General features: G+C 35.6%; 1 protein-coding gene and 1 long non-coding RNA gene across 4 annotated transcripts; one reads left to right on the top strand and one right to left on the bottom strand.

The window, feature by feature from the left end:
* Positions 1-2615: 2615 nt before the first annotated feature.
* On the bottom strand, positions 2616-5000 carry LOC116425464 (uncharacterized). Its single transcript, XR_004234686.2, has 4 exons — positions 4818-5000; positions 3776-3883; positions 3239-3409; positions 2616-3078 (listed from the first exon to the last, which is right to left on the bottom strand). It is a non-coding gene; the product is annotated as an uncharacterized LOC116425464 (long non-coding RNA).
* LOC116425463 (choline/ethanolamine transporter FLVCR2) lies at positions 4987-10767 on the top strand. 3 transcript variants are annotated; one of them, XM_031973189.2, is made up of 8 exons: positions 4987-5503; positions 5577-5776; positions 6421-6652; positions 7902-8139; positions 8611-8822; positions 8936-9039; positions 9208-9318; positions 9892-10767. In XM_031973189.2, exons 1-8 carry the CDS (start codon positions 5498-5500, stop codon positions 10217-10219), a joined length of 1431 nt encoding a protein of 476 aa, XP_031829049.1. In that variant the 5' UTR covers positions 4987-5497; the 3' UTR covers positions 10220-10767. The 3 variants fall into 3 exon arrangements, with proteins under 3 accessions (XP_031829049.1, XP_031829048.1, XP_076222861.1); XM_031973188.2 differs by having other exon boundaries at positions 4993-5776; XM_076366746.1 differs by lacking the exons at positions 4987-5503; positions 5577-5776 and adding an exon at positions 5790-5907.
* The last annotated feature ends 9077 nt before the right edge of the window (positions 10768-19844 follow it).

Here is a 19844-nt window from a genome sequence, read left to right as displayed (position 1 = left end):
TGTTAAAGTACGAAACGTGTAAAACAAAGTATGATTCTTACTATCAAATCATTGAATTTCTATCCAAAACATTTTTCTGCATTTCAGTTTTCATTTAAGACACCCCGTATATGACACGTATCTTTTCCACCGAATTGTTGTAACATTAAACTCGCTGTGTAGATGTTCAGTTAACCGCAGCGATCGTTTCGCGGAAACGCGGGAAAGATCGCGACGCGCCTAAAGGTGTCATCTGCAGCGAACGTGTAAACCAGAAATTAGGCTAACCAATCGAGGACGCGCGAGATGCTCGCGTGTCTGCGCGTTTCGACGAAGAAACTTGAATGCATGAAACGAAAAGTTGATTTTCCACGTGTTTTTTACATTGAAAAAGAAAATAGAAAAGAAAAGAAAAGAAAAGAGAAGAGTGTCGCCCTGTGAACTGTTGCTCGGTGAATTGAATAGTTTGTAATACACACTGTATACATACGTTAACAATGTTAAATATCGATTGTAACGAATTACGGTCCCAAAAGCGTTGCATAGTAATCTTAAACAATAAAAATTGTATACAAAAATACGACTCGAGTAATCGTTAGACTATGTGTATAGATTATGTAAACGAGAAACAGTTTAACATTAACCCGTACGAACTTGTTCTTTCGACTTGGTAACGATAGATGTCTGTCGTATTGTAATATATTTTTCGGGGGCTTGTTTCACGGACAGATGATTTGTCGATTCGAGATACACGGTGTATGTATAAATAAAATGATTATTGCGAAAGTGTGGAGCGACGTTGCGTATAATGTAAAGTATTCATATCGTGACATGGTAAAATACCAAAATGTCTTATGCCAAATGTTGTTCGTTTTAATTGCATTCGGCCCGCGCAGCGAGACTAGATTCGAACGGGTTTTAAAAACGAAAAGTATATTTTTTATACATCGGGAACGTTTGGTGATTTTCAAAGAGGATCTAAGTTGATTTTATTGAGATTGACGGTACAGGAATTAAGTAAACGTTTGATATAAATTAATGGGAATTGTTGAAATGATTTTGTCTGTGCACGAAATCTATTGGATCGATGCTGATCCGCGATCGTGTTTGTTACGAGTGAATTCCTGGAATGTGTTCCATGAATTTTGGTATTCTATCATTCACGAAGGTCACATATTTTTACAATGAAAAATTTTTCCGTGTACACCGTTCAGTCAGTCATAGTTTTTCCCAACAGTTTTTCATGTTACCATTGAAGGTAATGCATTTAAGAATGTCGCGGTGTTTATGAAGTGGATTGTGTCGGAGATCTTTAATTTTGTAATAAATTATAAACTTATGTAACTCAAGGAGCCTCAGATTTACATTGTCTTTATTGTTAAAGTGTAATATCTAATAAACTTCTGTTATTATTCATTGTACGATATATTATTTATTAATAACGAACGATAATTCTACAGGCAACAATAATTGTTATTGATAAGAAAAATTCTTGGCAGATCAATGAATGTTTCGATGCAATGATTCGCGTACACATTGAACGTTTAATCTCAATCGGCAGCATAGAGTTACGACTTCGATAATTTTATCGAGAATAATACATTCGCATTATTTACTCTTTTTTCCATATTAGTCTCGCCGATAAAGAGACATCGGAAAGAAAATGTACAATGGTAGACGGGGTTGGATAACTTATCAGAGAGGATTTGTTTTTGCTTTGATTTACCTTAAAGTTGATTATATAACATTAGCTAAAAATCACGGTATTATAAGTAAATCGACATTGTGGTATAATTTCAGTTCGAAGAAAACAGATCCAGCAAATTGTCATTAAATAAACAGTTCTCCAAACGACTTCGAAATTTGTTAAATTTGGAACGCGAATGTAAGGTTTGAAAGAGACAAAGACGTTTTAAAATAAATCTGTTTTTGTGAAATTATCTATGATACCTCTATTCAACCAGAAACATTTGTTAGAAAAAAGATCATCATTATCTACATTATTATTTTCATCACTTTCAGTTTCTATGTAATTTCGTCTATAATTTATGCACGCGTGACCTTCATGGTAATTACCGATTTAATCGTACCGAAGTAATTACTTCACTATGATCGGAATTCGTTCAGTCGTACAATGGAACGCACGCGTAGGACATAAATACTGTCAAGACTAGCATTAAGAAAACAAAGTTCCATTAACTCTCATTCTGCTTTTCGTTTGCTTTGTTAATATACCTTAATTTATACTTTCCAAGCGACAATTCTTTCTTAAATATAAATTCTGTTAATATCATTTTCGTTCATCCTTATACGCGAACATTCTTATTTATTACTTTCATTTCAAATAGACCGTGATCAACCTTGAACACCACGTAATTGCTACAGGAAGAAGCATTTATTCCTAGAAGAAGAGAAACCTTATCGAATACAAATTTATCCTCGAAACTATTCATCTCCAAAACCTGTTATTACGTGCTTTATTGTTATTATAGTATACCTTAGGGAATTCATGGAAAAATGAGGAAACCACAAAAGAGGATATTTCATTTCAAAGCTTAGTAAGAGAACATAGAATAAGGAACGATAAACAACAAAAAATCCATTTATTGAAGCAATAAGTTTATAAAAATGTCAGTGTTCCTTTATGACGAAGAGTTAGTCGTAAAAGACGTAAATAGAAACAACAATAACTCGTATTTATCACGCATAGTAAGATAAACGTAAGCAAAAGGTAAACAGAGGAAACATATAATTGAAATTGACTCTGATTCGGTTACAGAGCGATTTTAGTGCTTCACCGAGAAATCAGAAATCTCGCTCTTCATCGCAATTATAGAACCAACTAATCGTGCTCCCATCCCGCGCAGAGGAAAACGTGGATGCAGATTGCACTGATTACAGATTGCAACACACGACTAAACCCAACAGTCTACACCTTGGCGCCGAAGACTTTCTCGTTCCGCGAGTCTCCCACCTCGAGATACATAGAACGCAAAATTAAAGGCTAGTTCAGACTGATAGATCTTGTCTGTAGACTGTTCACGTGTATTGTCTGCCGATAGTCAAACAGCGTTGTCAAACAATGTATGTAAACTGCCTCTGAAACAACGTGACGCACTCACATCGAAGTAGTGTCTCCAATCATGTCTATGAGTAAAGTAGTTGTGTAGATTAATATCGCAATGTATGATGCACGTATATTCCGAAATTTACACAGAAATAAAGAGAAAACTATTCAATAATAAAAAACGAGACTTACGACTTTAGTTCAAGCTTATCAGGATGAAAATGGTCTTCGAGAAGTAGGCTTAGAAAATGCACTATGAAGAATATTTATTGCTTGCAGACTGTGATCAGATTGAACTATGTATCTGTTATCACATTTCTGTCAAAATACGTCTCCAGAGGCTATTAACATTTAGACAATCACCTAAAAAAACCTAAAATTATAACCTTTTTCATTCATTTTGATTGAACTCATTCAACAGATTTTATTAATAACTGTGTTTTACAAAAGCAAGAAAGGTATTTATTGAATTTTAAATATTTCTAGTTCAAGGCTTACTAAATATCAAAAGAAAAAAATAAACAAAATAAATGGCAATTCGTTACTAAGGGAAAAGTGGGAGATCTCCCCATTCGTTTAACCAAGTGTTAACTTCTATTCCAACGGAGAGCAGAATGCAGGCCAAAAATTTGGACTGTTAAGTTTTGTATTTTGTCTCTGACTAGCTGCAGGTGATCGACTCCTGGTCTGAATTAGTCTTTACATTCGCACGTTCAACTGGTCGCTTACCTGTAATTGTGCATTTAGATCAAACCAACGAATACTCGTTCGTCCCCACTTCAGTAAATTCATGCAAAACGAGAGCTGCACCAATGGGAGTAAATATTTACACTGGTGCTATCGAATAGATAAATAGATGAGCTTTTATTATCGAAACTATGAGAGTGCATTTATTGAGATCTCAAATAATTTATATATTAGTTTGAGTGTGATTATACGAATCCATTTAACACTATAACTATCAAGGAGTTAAACTGACTTTTTGAAATTTCAGTACAGAAATTTCAAGAGTGCATCTATTGAGACTTCAATTGATTTATAATTCAGTTCGCGCATTGCTAAATCAATTTCTTTAATCATTTCTCAGAGCAACAGCTGTTGCCTTTTTAGTAATTGCAAAATGAAGAAATGAGAAATGAATGATTTTGACCTGTCTGATAGTTTTAGTGTTAAGAATCCCCTGAAAAAGTAACCGAATCTTTTGTCAATTCTTACAAAAAGGAAACCAGAAATAAGTGACTTTGGACCGTTCGATAATCCTGGCGTTAGAAAATATATGAACTAAACACATGATTAAGATAATCTAAAACTGTTAGATTAACATCATTATATAAGACCAACAGAGCTGCATAGAACATAAAGTACAGAAATGTTCACAAAAATATCAGCGTTAGTTTCAACTCATCGAAACCCTTAACCTGTCAACTGTGGAATTTAGTTTGAAAAACCTCTCGTTTCGCGATGAAATGAAAAAATGAAGTGCGTATTTACTCGTCAAACGCAGGATGAATGCACCTAGGGCGTATTTGAATGGAAAACCAAAACAAAGCAAAGAAGAATTACATGTTTATCTGAAAACATAAATAATTCATCGCTGAAGAAATTAATATCATTTGAAGCTTTAAGATGACGTGTATACTCGTGAAACGCAATTAACTGGTTAAGAGAATCAAATATCAGTTTCAACTAAACCTTTAATTTCCTAACCCACTCCAGCAAATTTGTTTCCACAGATCCGTCTACGCATTAGTAAACACAGATTACCATCTACCTCGCATGGACGAATGCTCGATCGAACTTGAATTCTCCCAAAGTGGGGATCGAATGTTCGATGAAACGCGCGAGACCGCGGATCGGGCCGGTCAAGCCAATCGCCGACGAAGCACACGCCTGCGCGCCGAATCGGTTGCCCGCGGAAAATCCGACTTGCCGCACTCGCGCGTGCGCAAGCGTTTCCGTGTATCGTCGTCGATCGGCTACGACAATGATGAATGACAGGACGAATCGATTAGATTCGGTAGCGTCTATTACCCGGTGTGAATCACGATAAAATAAAAACGGACCAGCGATAAGAGCGAGTAAGCATGTAGCGCACGGGCGGCGTGTAGCCGATCGCAAATGCTTGGCGCAAATAAGCCGATCTTGTTTAATCACGAATACAGATAAAACAATAAGCAATGACGCCGCGGAAGGCGCAGTTCGTCTCGAGTCGAGCTGGGTACGGCCGCGCGAGAAACTGGAAACGACATTTCCGCGACGCTAATCTGCTCGTTCTCGCGAACACTGACGAAGAAAACACTGGACCACGGCCCCCGATCATCGAAATAAGAATTGCAACCTCGTCCCATGAACGACGACGATTAAATCGAGATTTAACGTGGTTTCATGCTGAATAGAAAAGGATCTCGGGCCAAGGCATCTTCAGGGAAGAATTTCGAGCTTTCGAACTAGATGAAAGTTGGTATCGTTTCTCAGTCGTTCGAATCGAGAGGCACGAAATCGAGATAATTTTTGAAGAATAACCATGAAGGTGACAGGGGAGAAGGAACTGAAGGACGTGGTATGTACGAAGTATTCCTTGAAAAACAACGAGAAGGACAATGATAATAAATTATTGGAAACAAAAGTGTACAAGAAGAGATGGGTGATACTCGGCTTGTTCACTTTGTACACGGGAATGAGCACCTTCCAGTGGATCCAATACTCCGTGATCACGAACATAATAACGAGGTACCCGCAATTTTTCTATACGAGATTTGTATTTGCAGTCACTATCTACTGTTTAGCGATGGAACTGCGCGTCGCTGCGTTATTCCTCGGCGTTGATTTTCGCTGCTTTCCTTTAGCGATTCATGTCGATGGTACACAGATGGAGAATTTATAGATTTGTTTAAGTAATTTGCGTCGAAGAGATTTGTGTTCTCGGTCAAATATAGAGTATCGATAAATGCCAATGACAGTTGCGTTTTGTAATCGTTGATGAATAGATTAATCATTTCGGTATAGAACTAATAATGACACTTATTCTGTAATGTGAAATATTACTAATGAGTTACTGAAACTTAATACAGTAAAAACTTTAACTTCTATCATTTAATTATCGATTAGATAAGTCAGGCTTGAGATCGCTTAATGCAACAGAAAAATACATTAAGTAAAATACTTTTATATCTAAGAAAAAAAGTAATTCTACACATGCTGGAGTGAGCTACAAATTTTACTCGTAATTATTTAAAAAAGAACTATTGTAATTGGAAAACTAGACTGTTTTATTAAGAAAGAAAGTATTCTAATTGAAAACTAGACAGTTCTATTAACAAAAAAATCTTTTAAAATAAAAACTGAAGTTTCATAAGATTAAACTAATTATTTAGGTATTACGGAGTATCTTCATTAACCGTCGACTGGACGTCGATGGCGTTCATGGGATACTACGTAATGTTCTTCCTGCCTGTAACCTATATCATGGATCGCTGGGGACTCAGGTGGACTAATATTTTAGGAAGCGGAATCTGTTGTCTCGGTTCCTGGATAAAAGTTCTGTCTGTCAGTCCTGACAGGTTTTACGTTACCTTCATTGGACATTCCCTCGTCGCTACAACTCAGGTTAGACATAAAACAGTCAACTTTACTGGAATTATTTATTTCTCATTCACAATATATACCGTGTGCTACGTAAATAGAAGTCACTAAAAGAATCGAACGGAAAACCCATTGGTAAATGTATAGCGTATAGAAAGATTCACTATCCCATCGATTTAAAGAAACGCATCGGATTAAAAACTAAAAAAAATAGAACAAGACCGAAAAGTGCAGTTTAAATACTGAAATATCACTTAAAAGTTACCAAATTAAAAGTTATCACCACAGCTTTTAATCCAGACTAAAAATACAAACGTGGAAAACAAATAATAATTTTATTAAATAGTTTACAGACCAGTTTACAAAATTTTTAATTTGAGATACCTATAATTTAATATAGATTCAAATATGCAGATAATTATTTTCGTGGCATGAGATATGAATAAGGAATCCAGTAATTATGCAATGAAATCAGATTATGTCAGTATGAGAAGAGCAAGAGAATATTAATTACATGATAAACTACGTCTGTAACGAGAAATTATTTCCGAAATAACCAGTTGTGATTATTATAGAATCAATGCTGCACATATAATTTTTAATCTTTTTAATGCAATTTAGAACTGCTTAAATTAAATTGTACATATATACATACGAATACTAAAATTTTCTACTGTATATTTAAAAATGCTAAGTACGCTCACAAATAAGTACAATCGAAATGGATCCGCGAAAATGTGTCATAAATTTCTGCTAATGCGGGGAATTACAAGTCTAGTCGTTCTTTATGTACCCAGAGCTTAAGCTGGAGGTACAGTATCGAAATAAGAGTAACGTCTCCGTGGAGGATTTACGTATTTGCGTTCACTGGATGGATTTTGACCATAAATAAAATCTGTCACTTTACTGTAAAAATGATAACACTCCTAATTTGAAGAATTACAGAACCGCAAACAGAAAGTTAATTATTCGATGTAACCTGTTCTTTTTAAAAATCTAATGATGTTGATGTTCATCCGAGACGAACATTTGTTCTTACGATATGAAAGGCGGAAAATAAATTATAAAATATAAAAGACATTGCACGAAGTATACAATATCCAATAATGAATCATTATTTACACCTTATATGGAATTTCTATTTTAAATGAATATTATTTTATAATAACAGGTGTAATATAAAATGAGCTAGAAATTACAAGTGACCTTGTATTAATTTCGAAGTATATGCACGATGGAAATAATTAATTAACAGACTTTCGTGTCGTGTTAGACTGTAGTTCAAGTTTTACCCGGACGTATAGCGGCACAATGGTTCGATGCCAATGAAGTATCCACTGCCACATCTTTAATCATTTTCGGCAATCAGATGGGAATTGCCTTGAGTTTCCTTCTGACTCCAATTATCGTCAAAAATCGTGAAAGTCTGGACGATATTGGCAGGGATTTGTCATTCCTTTTCTGGATTGTCGCTATTATCCTCTCGATTGCGTTTATACTAGTCGTAATACGTAAGTCTATCAGCAGAAAAAAATTATTTTTATTATTTGTAAGTTACAAAATTCACAGAATATCTGAAAATAAAATACATAGAGGAATATATAGAGAAACTATACATATACTAAAAGGTGGCAATAAGCTTGATGTGATTTTAATAAATGATCTAATGATTGATTTTATGAGGTGATGGTCTAATGAATAATTTAACCTGTTAATGTTTAAGTTGAAATTCAACAAATGAAACATTGGGTATTATAATTTGAAACTTTATTTGAAACACGTCATAACTTCTGCAGCCTATATTATTTAGCAAATTGAACATATTATTATTATTGATATTATTAATACATTATAATTATTATTATCATTATGATTATTATTCATTTTAATATTTTATAACATTTTATTTTATTATATTAATTATAATATTAATAATAATTATTATTATCATCAAACTATTATCCTTTATAAAATTATCTTAGTGTTCGAAGATGATCCAAAGTTGCCACCAACTAAAACACGAGCACTACAGAAAATTAGTCAAATGTCGGACGATGAAGGTTTCAAGGGTCCGTTCAAAAGGCTTGTGAAAAATAAATATTTCGTGTTACTTTGCAACACATACGGTTTAAACGTTGGTGTGCTAAACGCCGTAGCGACATTAGTCAGTCAAATATACATCGCACATTTCCAGGTGAGCAGAAAAAAGATAGTTTAAAAAAAGATTCAACTAAAGAAACACATCAAACAGCAATAAAGAAAAACAAAATGTTTAATTTCATTCACGTATCGTGACGTATTTTCCAGAATGGTGAGGAAGACGCCGGTAGAATCGGTTTAATCATGATTATTTCTGGTATGATAGGTTCTGTCTGCTTTGGAGTTATTATCGATAGAACTCATAAATTCAAGTAAGAATTTCAATTATTAACAACTATTAAAAACTACCACTTTTCACGGCATTTATGCGTGATGCGAAATTCGCTGTTTTACAAAACACTAAACGGTGGTTCGAGTAATACAGCGAATAGAATTTCATTATAAATAATCTCCGATGTTAAATGCTCGTGTATTTTTAGGGAAACGACAGTTACCGTATATTTCCTTACTCTATGCGGCCAAATTGTCTTTGCTGTGAGCATGTACCTCGAGAACAAGTGGATGGTGCACCTCTCGGCAGTTTTCTTAGGGTATAAATATTTAATAATTCGTCAATCGTCATTTCTCTTTAATTAGACTATTACCTTTAATCTCTTCACTGAGAAATGGGTCACAATTATCGTTCACCGTTCAAACGTTTTATCATATAATTGCATTTTCATTATCTTTCATACGTTTAATTCTCATTTATATCAAAATCAATGTTCAAAGAAGGGTGTTAAGAATAAGTGATTCTTAGGCGACCTCCGAAAAAAACAATTTTCTTATGTCATAATTCTTTACACCTTAAGGAACAAGAAATGTAAGTTTCATTATTCCGGGAACATCAGGAAAGTCATGAAAAATCCGGTTGACTTGTTTCCCAATAATTGTTTATAAACCCTCAGAATTCACATTTCTCGTTCCTTAGGCTGTGAAGAATTACGATGCAACAAAGTTTGTTGTTTCGGAGGTCGTCCAAAAATCTCCTGTTCTTAACACCCTCCTTTACATTTGAAATCTCGAACGCTGCCCTATAACCTCCAGGTTAAAGGGTTAGGATTAGGATTTACGTTCAAAAGAGTTCGCATTCGCAGTATCTAAAGTACAGTTATTCTTCGCAGGTTCTTCATGTTGGGTTACGTAGCTTTGGGATACGAGATATGCGCGGAGTACACGTACCCCGAATCGGAAAGCATAACCGCAGGGATTCTAAATGTGGCCAATAACATTTACGGCATTATCCTCGTTCTAATAATGGGTGAATTGTTGGAACTTTATGGAGACATTCCGGTGCATGTGGGGCTCTGCGTCGCGCTTTTGATTGGTTTTATCATGACCGTGTTAACGAAGGACGTGCAAAGGCGTCAAGATGCCAAGAAAGGGGTCCATTATGAGGGGATCAGTCAAGTGGATACGAACATTAACCATAACGGTCGTGAAACTAATTAAAACGCGTTCATATGCAATGCAGCATCCGTCGTTCGTCAAATAGACATTTAATTGTCACGGTTCTTTGAAACGTGCGCATTTTTATATATTTTTATATAGAACATTACAATCAACAGCAATAGTAGCATCAATAATTTAACATGTGACTTTCAACGAATTTAAGTGCAATTAGGATTTCTTACTTCAGATTTTCGTGCCATTCGAAGTTCATTGTAATTGCATAATTCACTGAATGAATTGCAAGTTAGTTTCTCTGGTTCTTGTTGTTTCGTAACTGTGCTCCTTCATCTACTTTATTCTTCTGTTAATTATGTTAATAATTCGCCAGGAGGTGAGAGAACCGCAAAGCTGAAATACTGTTTACGGGGAGATAGCATTTCCGTTGGATTTAAGCGAAACAAATAATATCGTCGGTTCGAAATCATCACAAGTCTGACTAGTTATTATAAGGCAATGGGTTAATCTTGTTTCTTCTTTCGAATGTTACATAGAGTATTTTAAACGTATCGTTGTCAGAATATGAATAAAAGCAGCAAATTTTTATAAGACACCGTTGTATTTTATTAAGAATCTTTAATCACGCTAAAAGTGATCAGTATCTAACGAGAAACCTGTTTTATTTGAAAGTTTATTCATCGTTCCGTTACAAAAATATCGGTACCTATAAAATCACAAGAAATGATATTTCAGAAAATAGTCGCCTTCTATTATATCTTCCATTCTATTATATTAAAAATTTCATCAATATTTTCTCTACATTTATTCACTATTCTCTTGGTTCATAGGTCTCATAGGTGAGTATCACTAAAAACTTATCAATCGTTAAGGGTTAATTATCAACTAGTCTCCTAAGAAGCATACAGATGATAAAAGAACAATATCAAATATACATCTCTCGACGATATGTCCACTGTAAACAACTTCTCCTAACCTTTAAATACGGATGTGCGGTCTCACAATCCTCTGTAAAATATCGTAAATTTTGCAACCTTTCAAAGTTTCATTATATAGTTGATACTATTGCTATGTAGAGATATTTAAGTAAGTCAAAATAAAAATAGAATACATTTTTTTATTAATGGCTACGAACGAGAATATTTAACATTAATCGGTAATTTTCAGACTTCTATACTTCTATACTAAAGATTAAATTCACGTCTATACTTAAAGGTTATCCCTTTGCGCTAGAGAGGTGACTCCCAGCCATCACTAGACTTGATATAACAAAATTATAGTCTTATATATAATATTGTACTTTGTCTAATTCATCGATGTGTGAAATATTGAAGTAAAATAGCTTTGTTTCTTAATTTAAGTGTGTTTTCTCATTGGTTAGTTTCAAAGAATATCGTTTATATCTCATCAAAAAATGTTGAATATTTCTAGTGAAAAACTTTCACCTGCAAAGGGTTAAAAGCTACACCCCATGTGACCATAATGCGTTAACAAAGTTTATTTATAACTTTCTGCGAAAATAAATTGTACCTAAACAGTTGAATAAATTAGGAAAAGAGTCCCTCGAAAGTATACCTACTTATTTGTCCGAATTCGCTAGTTCTCGCGCAGAATGATCGCCGGATCGAAACAATGCGCGGTATTGTTTGCAATCGCGGAAATATTTCCAGCTGTCGGACGATTACTAGAATATCGGTCCGGGATAGAGGGAAACCCGGTCCTTTTCTCTCGGTTTCGATAATTCTTCGGCCGCGGGCTACGCCGGTAAAAATAGATGAGAAGTGAATAATGTCTCGTCTGAACGTCCGGATGGAATCTCGCGTAGCCGTTCTGCGGCCGACAGATAGGAGTGCCGGCTTGATCGAAAGCGCAAAATATAATAGTCCGCATTGGGTACTTTTGTTCTCTGATCGGGTATATCAAGTATTCCGGCCGAGTAACAAGTGGTGCGCACGTCATGTCACGTGTCAGAAACAGGGCGTTACTATACCCTCGGTCTCTGCACCTTTTACCAGAAAACAAGGACGAGTGTTCCTTGTCGATGAAAAGTCCCATGCTTCGCCGCTTTTCGAATCCATTGTCTTGTTTGGCAAGATTTCAATTCACTCGGCGGAACGGGAATACGTAAGAAATTCGGTCGAAATGCTTTCATACCGCGAAATCAACGTCAATGTCCTTCAGTGCTGGTATTTTCACTTATTTATGCGAAGTTCACCTTCATTTCTGTTTTATAATTGTTTCCATTTACGAAAGATTGGTTTATAATTGAAAAACTGTTTAAAATTTGTATTTTTATGTTTTAACATCTATTTGAGATTTATATATTTATGTTTGAATATCTATTTGAGATTTATTTACTTAGATTTGAACATGTGTTTAAGATTTGTATCCTACATCGCTGCATTAACGCTCGGCACGCGTTTATGATTCGAGACAAATAAATCGAATGTAACAATAACACTGATATTTAATCACTGTTGCTTCTATGAAAAGTAATCTGTGAGTATGAGAGGAATTTTGAAATGTCACAAGTATTACAGGAACGATTATTAAATTTTAGCCGAATACGAGCACGGCATAGAGGAGATGAAAGATTTTGTTTTTTTTTAAACAAAATTTTCCTATTACCATCGACAGGTCAATTTAAAAACAAAATCGTACCAGCAGAGCTTTATCCGCAGTCCGTTAACCGTGTTTGGTTTTTTCCGTTGAATGTGAAAATTACAGCGGAAACACATGTTCCACGGAAAAATGAAACCGAAAAAGCGCAACAATTAATCGCGAACAAAAAATTTCATTGAATTGGAAAAATATGGTTTCTTACGCGTGGTTGATTTAATGAAACAATAAATCTTGTAAAATACAACAGAACGTTTCAGATTATTGGAATTTAACCCATCATAAATACCAGCCTTTGATATTTTCTTCTGCTTGAATTATATAAAGCAGTCAATTTATAACATAAAGTTCGGTACCACGTAATTCTCACTCCTCGCAAAAATAACAAAACATAGCAAAGACTAAATCGATTGAAAGGTACATTCAACAGAACGAAAGCTGTTTCTTCATTTATAAAAATTTCATCCTACGATGATCACGGAATTGAAGTATTTTTAATACTGAACGTTCCAACATTTTGTATGTACCAACTTCTACGATAAACAGTCAAATAATTAGTTACAAAATAAAAGCAAACAAGTTAGATAATAAATTTCTGTTGGTGGAAATAGAAACAAAAGAAAAGGCAAAAATTCAAAAACTGAGTAATCCGATAATATAGGAATCGGTTTAAAGTTAAATAAACCTACCATAACTATATAGTCAAATAACTAGTTATAAAGTAAGGGTAAATAAGTTAAATAATAAATATTTCTTACTGAAAATAGAAACAGAGAGAAAGATAAATATTGAAAAACTGATTAGTCGGATAATACATGAACTGATTTAGCACTGAACGCACCGGCAATTCAGTTACCAATCGTATTTTTGCAAAAGGAATATAGGTGATTGTTGATTTAATACAGAAACAATGCACAAAATAACTGTGGGATGATAATTTTTATTTGAAAGTACCGGTCATTTGATCATTCACGGTACGTTCAGTATTAAATCATAATTTGAAACCGGTCGTAATATGTTTAATGTTAAGAACAATTTCTATAATAGTCACTGAAACTAACATTTTCTCGAAAATTCTGTCACACGATGATCGTGCGCAGGCGTTTCCCAACCCTGCCTGGTCCTATTTTCCAGCGTCCAGTCACTTCTTAGGAGACCGTGTCAAACGCATCTGCGAAAAAAGATATTGATCTATTGACAGCACAAACACATTCGATTGGGGACGCAAGGGTGGCCTTCGCATCCGTCGAGATTGCGATTATCACAAAGGGACTTATGGATTATCGATAACGGGCGAGAATGAAAAGCGGAAACGACAGGTCACCACAAATGGACTGGAGTGGACGCGATGGCAGCGTAGATCGATAAATTCCATTTAATTCATTCGGGCATTCGCCTGTCGGCGAAGATAAATGGGGAATTTTTGTATAAATATTCTCCGCGCGATTTTTAGTATACACACACACACAAACATCAGCTTACAAATATATTCGTACACGCCAATACAATGATGGCCAGTTTCATTATATATTTCCCAATTTAAAAACATATATGTTCACCCCCCTCCCCCACCCCCTGCGTTTGTTTGTACTTTCATGTTAATGCAGATGAAATTCAATTTCCCGTTAACTCGACGTCTAACTGACAGTGATATTAATTAACCCTTTCTGGGATTGCAACGACACCTGCTCGGCCTAGAAATTTATAATTACTCTTACAGATGCTAATCCACGTTCGATTGTTTCCAATATAGGTGTGATGCTTGAAAATGGTGACTAAACGACTTTGAATAGTCGTTAACATTGTACTGGACGATTGAAATTGTATTTTATTAATCGAGTAATAAATACTTTAGAAAATCATTATTTTGAGACAACGTTCATCGAGACGATTGCAAAATCATATTCTTTCTCTCGATAATCACGTTCTATGAATTACGCGATGCGACTATACAAAGGGAATACTACATCACTTATTGTTAGAAAGTAATAGAGACGATTTCGTAGTCATTTCGTGAACTGGCAGGTCTTTTCTATTCATTTAAGCAATGAGCAATTGAGGTGAACGAAAATTCTACGATAACAAGTAATTATTTATATAAAAATTATTCTTATGTTATTATTCTTATGAGAATATTAGATATACTAAGAATATAACTATTCTCATATTATTCTCATATTATTAATAATAATAAAGTTATTATTCTTCCAATAATAATATAAGAATTGTAAGATTCTATTATATAATTACAACGAAATAATATTCAAGGTTTGGAAGGTAAACAAGAAATCCATAGTTTACTTCATTATCGTACAGTCGAAACTCGACAAGTTGAATAGCAAGGGTAGACATAAGACTTTTGAGTTATAGAGGTTTCGTCGTACCGAGTTTTCTAGTGAAAAGGTTTAAATAACGGCCATTAGACTTACAGAGGTTTTGAAAAAATATTGACTTATACATAAATATGAATTTCGAATTACATAGGTTGACTTTTTTCCGAGTATTTGTATTTCCAATTATAGATGCTTTTACAACGAAGCGGAAAAGGCTGAAGAAATTTTACGAGTTACAGAGGTTTTTAAACTATCAAGGTTCCTCTGTATTCATAACTATCGATGCCTATTATAAAAGCATTATTTTAGTAAATTACAGTACATAATGAGAAATCTTGATGAAACGTCAAAAAGAAAATTCGGGAATCACGAGAATTCAGTTAATTACCGCGCAGAGATCGACGGACACCAAAGTGTCTGGATGGTGAATCTCCAGACGAAAGGTTGACTCATTCTGTCGATGTTGTACAGGATTCTCCGCAGGCGTCCGGGAGCCGGCAAGTTCTAAGCGATCCGCAGCCAGAATCCAGATCGAAGTCGAGCGAGCTTCACTGTCAATCCGGTAATTAGTTTGCATGCCACGTTTTTGGACCACGCCGATCGAATTCGTACGCGTAAGAGCCACAGCAGCGCACGCGGCCGCTGATCTTGCGAATTCATAATAGATTCCGGATTCGGCACACGTACACGCGCTCACGTAAGCCATGACAAAATTATGTACTACAACGGGTGCTTTCCACCGCGCGTTTTAAAGTGTCGTAGACGGGAAGGAAATTACTAGAAGTGTGCGAGAACCCGAAAACATCGGAAACCCGATGAACGAGTCGCATCGGGTCGAGTCGAGTTCTTGAAAGAATCGGATTTAAGTGAAGCTAAGTTTGTAAGTTTAAGTAAAAATAAGTAATATTGAACAGAATAAAGTAGAATAAAATGTTATTTGGTTATTATTTTGACTTCATATTCTATCGTTCGTAATCTCAACAATTTCAAGAACCTAACCCGATGTTTTCGGATACTTGCACACCTTTAGAAGTTATCCATCACGAAGTTGATGGCGCGGCTTTGCCCACGGGGAAATTTCCAGCGAGCCCACTGTTTGTAAACAACCACCAGCACCGGCTAATTTGTTTGCAATTAATAAGCGAAGACCACTGTACTACTATCTACAAATTTTTCAATATTGCCATTTGTTATTCCGATGAATCATGCACCGGATCTTTCCGGGATACTCGATGGTAGATAAAAGTATACAAGTGCTTTATGGCTTTCAACGAGCGAGGTATTAATGTCAACCGTTTCAGCGCCGGGAAGCGTAACCGCTCTTGTGTTGTGCCAAAAATGAAGGCACGATCATGTGTTTGCTTGTTAGTGTAATATTTGCATTCGTTGCGAGCAGTTGTGTTCTTGTCAGTTGTTTGTTTTAATAATAAGAAAATTACAAATATTCTTCTTGGTAATAACTACTTGTTACGCAATTTATAGGAAATTCAAGTGAATCATTGCCGTTTTTATAAAATTCTGGAACGACAAAAGATACGCATTTTCACGAAATCCTCAGCGTACGCAATGATCTTTATTATACAGCCTTATGATATCTTATTATAATCTTCACTGAAGTAATAAATATTATTGTAGACGTTTTTCTAACTTGTATGGAATTATTTTTAAACGCCTATGGCAATGTATATTAAATTTGGATCAATAAAGTCTTCTGATCATAGAGAGAAGACGATCATAAGAACAAGAAGAAGGTACATCGATGATACGTCATGGGCACGTGATACTTCTGTTAACCGATAATCATTCTTAACACGTAATATAGGTCTACAGTAGTTTCGAAACGAGAAGCAATAACCAACGAAACGAAATCGTTTCGGATCGCTTCGTATTCACGGTGCTTGGGCGCCATCTCATAAACGTGTGCCCGCATATAAAGACGGATGAAAGACGCGAGCAAAGGCCAGTCAAATTTTTCGGCGTGAAGTTAACGGTCTTGGTCAGCAAGGATGATAAAAACGGTAACGAGACACTTGGTTCTATGAACGTGGTATTATTATTAATTTAATGTAAACGTTTTTAATTACTGTCCCGGCACATGCATACGTTTCTGCCTTGTTTGTTGGAGCGCACAAAATTTCAGTTTAAATAATCATCTATCGTTAAATATTCATGGAACGTCCACTAATAATATTCAGTTAATTAACTTGGTCGGTGATGCTTTCGTTACTTCTGATACGGAGTAGATCAAAGTCGGTAAAATTGTTCGTGTGTAAATTTAGTTTATATTCATTATTGCAAAAACATAAGAATATTGTTCATTTTATGTTACTTTACGTACAAAGTCTCTCATTAACACGGAAATTATATGATAAATTCTCCGAAAGCAGCAACTCTGGTCTTTAATTAAATGCTCCTCGTTACGTACCTCAAGTAACATTCGCTACAACGGAGACACAATGCTGTAAATTATCTAGTAACTAATTCCTAAGAAGTGAAATATTCAGTTACTCCTTATTAAAACTCATCGTCGCTTAAAGTACAGTTGAATATTCGTATATTCCCAACCACAATAGTATTTCTGAAATAAAAATCTCAACCGTCTCAGATTGACAGGAAAGAAATTTCATTTATAAAAGTACAATTTCTTTTTCCTTCGGTGCATAAAATCAAACACGCTTTAAATCGAGTGCAAAAAGATTCGTATACGATCTCAGTAATTCACAGAATCAAAAGAAAACTCCTTTTCGACGTTGGAAATTTCGAAAATAGAAATACATGTCAAAGTTTTTATTTATCTAACAACATCGAAATCCCAAAAATGTCCTTCGCTGCAAATTAGGTAGCAGCACCGGCGGCAACGTCGAGAAAAGCGCGGGACAGCTAAGCCATTAATTGCTTTTCCATTTTCCAGTTGACCCTCGTGCTCCTCTGTATTGGACTGGCAACATCAGATTTATCGCCATATAAACCAAGGGGATGGCGTCCTAATGGTCAACGCTTTAATCCCGCCAACAATCGATTGCATGCGTATTACGGGCCCCCCGGATTACCAGCCTATGAACCGCCGGACTCGACAAGCCACCCCCCAATTTTCACCACCACTGCCACCACCACCACCACCACCACCATCGCTCCTAGAACCACGACAACAGTGAGAACCACGGCGACGCCGCGAACCAGGGAGCCAACGACGCCCCCGAGCGTGACCGACGAAGACTTCGACACGAACCCGGCGGTAGCCATCGCGAACTCCTTCGCCTTCAATCGACCCGTTTACATTTACAACACCTTCCCGTTCTTGCCAGGCCACGTTTTGGTAAAGTGATCTCGAGTATCGTCGTTACTGCGAAAAACATGACTATACAAGAGCTGATCGGAGAGTATCCAACTTTGGAGAATAGCGGAAGAAGGTATCATCAGTTAGTACTTTGTTAACCAGTAATGTTGCTCGAAAAGTGTTTCTTGCAGCCGGTTATTTTACAAAATATCTTTAGACTTGAATATATATACTTTACTTATGTATAGTAAACTGAACTAATTCAGCGATTTGAAAAAAAAAACGATGTAAAGCATTCTTACAAAGATTGCCTTTAAATGTAGATTAATGTAGCAGATATAATTTCATTCGTGAACGGCTTGGGTTGTGAAAATGTTAATTCGTGACCGGTCAACAAGGTGTTAATGTTGATAACGTCCTCTTGAAGTATTATCCTCTGGTGGCCATAGTCTTCCTCCAGTGATCCTGAGTAGTGAACTGGATAGTGCGGTTCCTAATAGTGAACAGTTGCCTCGCGTTTAATTTTATTCCTTGTACGCCTACAAATGTTTTCTTTGAAAGCACTTTTCATTTTGATGGTCAATTAGAAGTCCGAGGTAGCTATACCAGAATTAAGAAACCTGGTGAAGTTGCCAAGTGTCCTGTTTCATCAGGAATTACTGAACCATTTCCGACAAATGGGCAGATGGGTGTCTTGAAGACAAAACTCGCGAGAGTTGATGCATAAGATTGCATATCATTATCGAATGAGGACATGCAGTGCTCTACTGCATGGTTTAATCATCTATTAAGATTCCACCTCCAAAATAAACACATATTATCTATGATTGCCCACTCAAGGGCAAAAATATGAGCACAGGTTGTATACTTTCCGAACAGTCTTTACGCTCGGGAACCTGGGACTGGTCCAGCAAGTCCAAAATATACTTTGAGATCCAAAAATATTGAGGTTCCCAAGAATTTCAAGACTAACTCTGTTGAATATGGTATTTTATACACTGAATAAATAAAAATTCTAATTTTCAATAAATATACATTCCAAGCTAATTTCGAAACATGAATAGGGTTTCTCGATATTTTTGACTTCTGAAATATCTACAGGACTTATCCCGATTTCGAAAAAATTCCCGTCAACAGTTGACCCAATATTTTCGGATTCTCATATATCTTTAGTTGTATATATATAATGTAATAAGTCAAACGAAAAATGGCCTCGCAGAATCGGCGTTATTTACCGAGAACGGTATAGTTGTTCCTGTTTGATAAAGATTGTGAGATTACTTTAGGTAGATGAATTGTATTCCCGGATTTGTTAGTGCATATATAATATTGTTTTCCTTTTTTTTTGTTTTTCTTTAATGCGAAAGAACCCTGTAAGACTTTTGAAAAGTAATATACTTTGTGTACCATCTTTATACGAATTCATTGACCTTTTTCAATT

This window comes from Nomia melanderi, chromosome 4 (assembly GCF_051020985.1).
Source record: "Nomia melanderi isolate GNS246 chromosome 4, iyNomMela1, whole genome shotgun sequence".
Lineage (NCBI taxonomy): Eukaryota > Metazoa > Arthropoda > Insecta > Hymenoptera > Halictidae > Nomia > Nomia melanderi.
The sequence above is the reverse complement of the archived record's forward strand: the minus strand, read 5'-3'. Positions and strand labels throughout refer to the sequence as shown.

Excerpts from the sequence above, each read along its gene's own strand:
- LOC116425463 (XM_031973189.2), top strand. Across the intron at positions 5,777-6,420 it reads ATCACGAACATAATAACGAG|GTATTACGGAGTATCTTCAT; the intron begins GTACCCGCAATT and ends CTAATTATTTAG. Across the intron at positions 6,653-7,901 it reads CCCTCGTCGCTACAACTCAG|ACTGTAGTTCAAGTTTTACC; the intron begins GTTAGACATAAA and ends GTGTCGTGTTAG.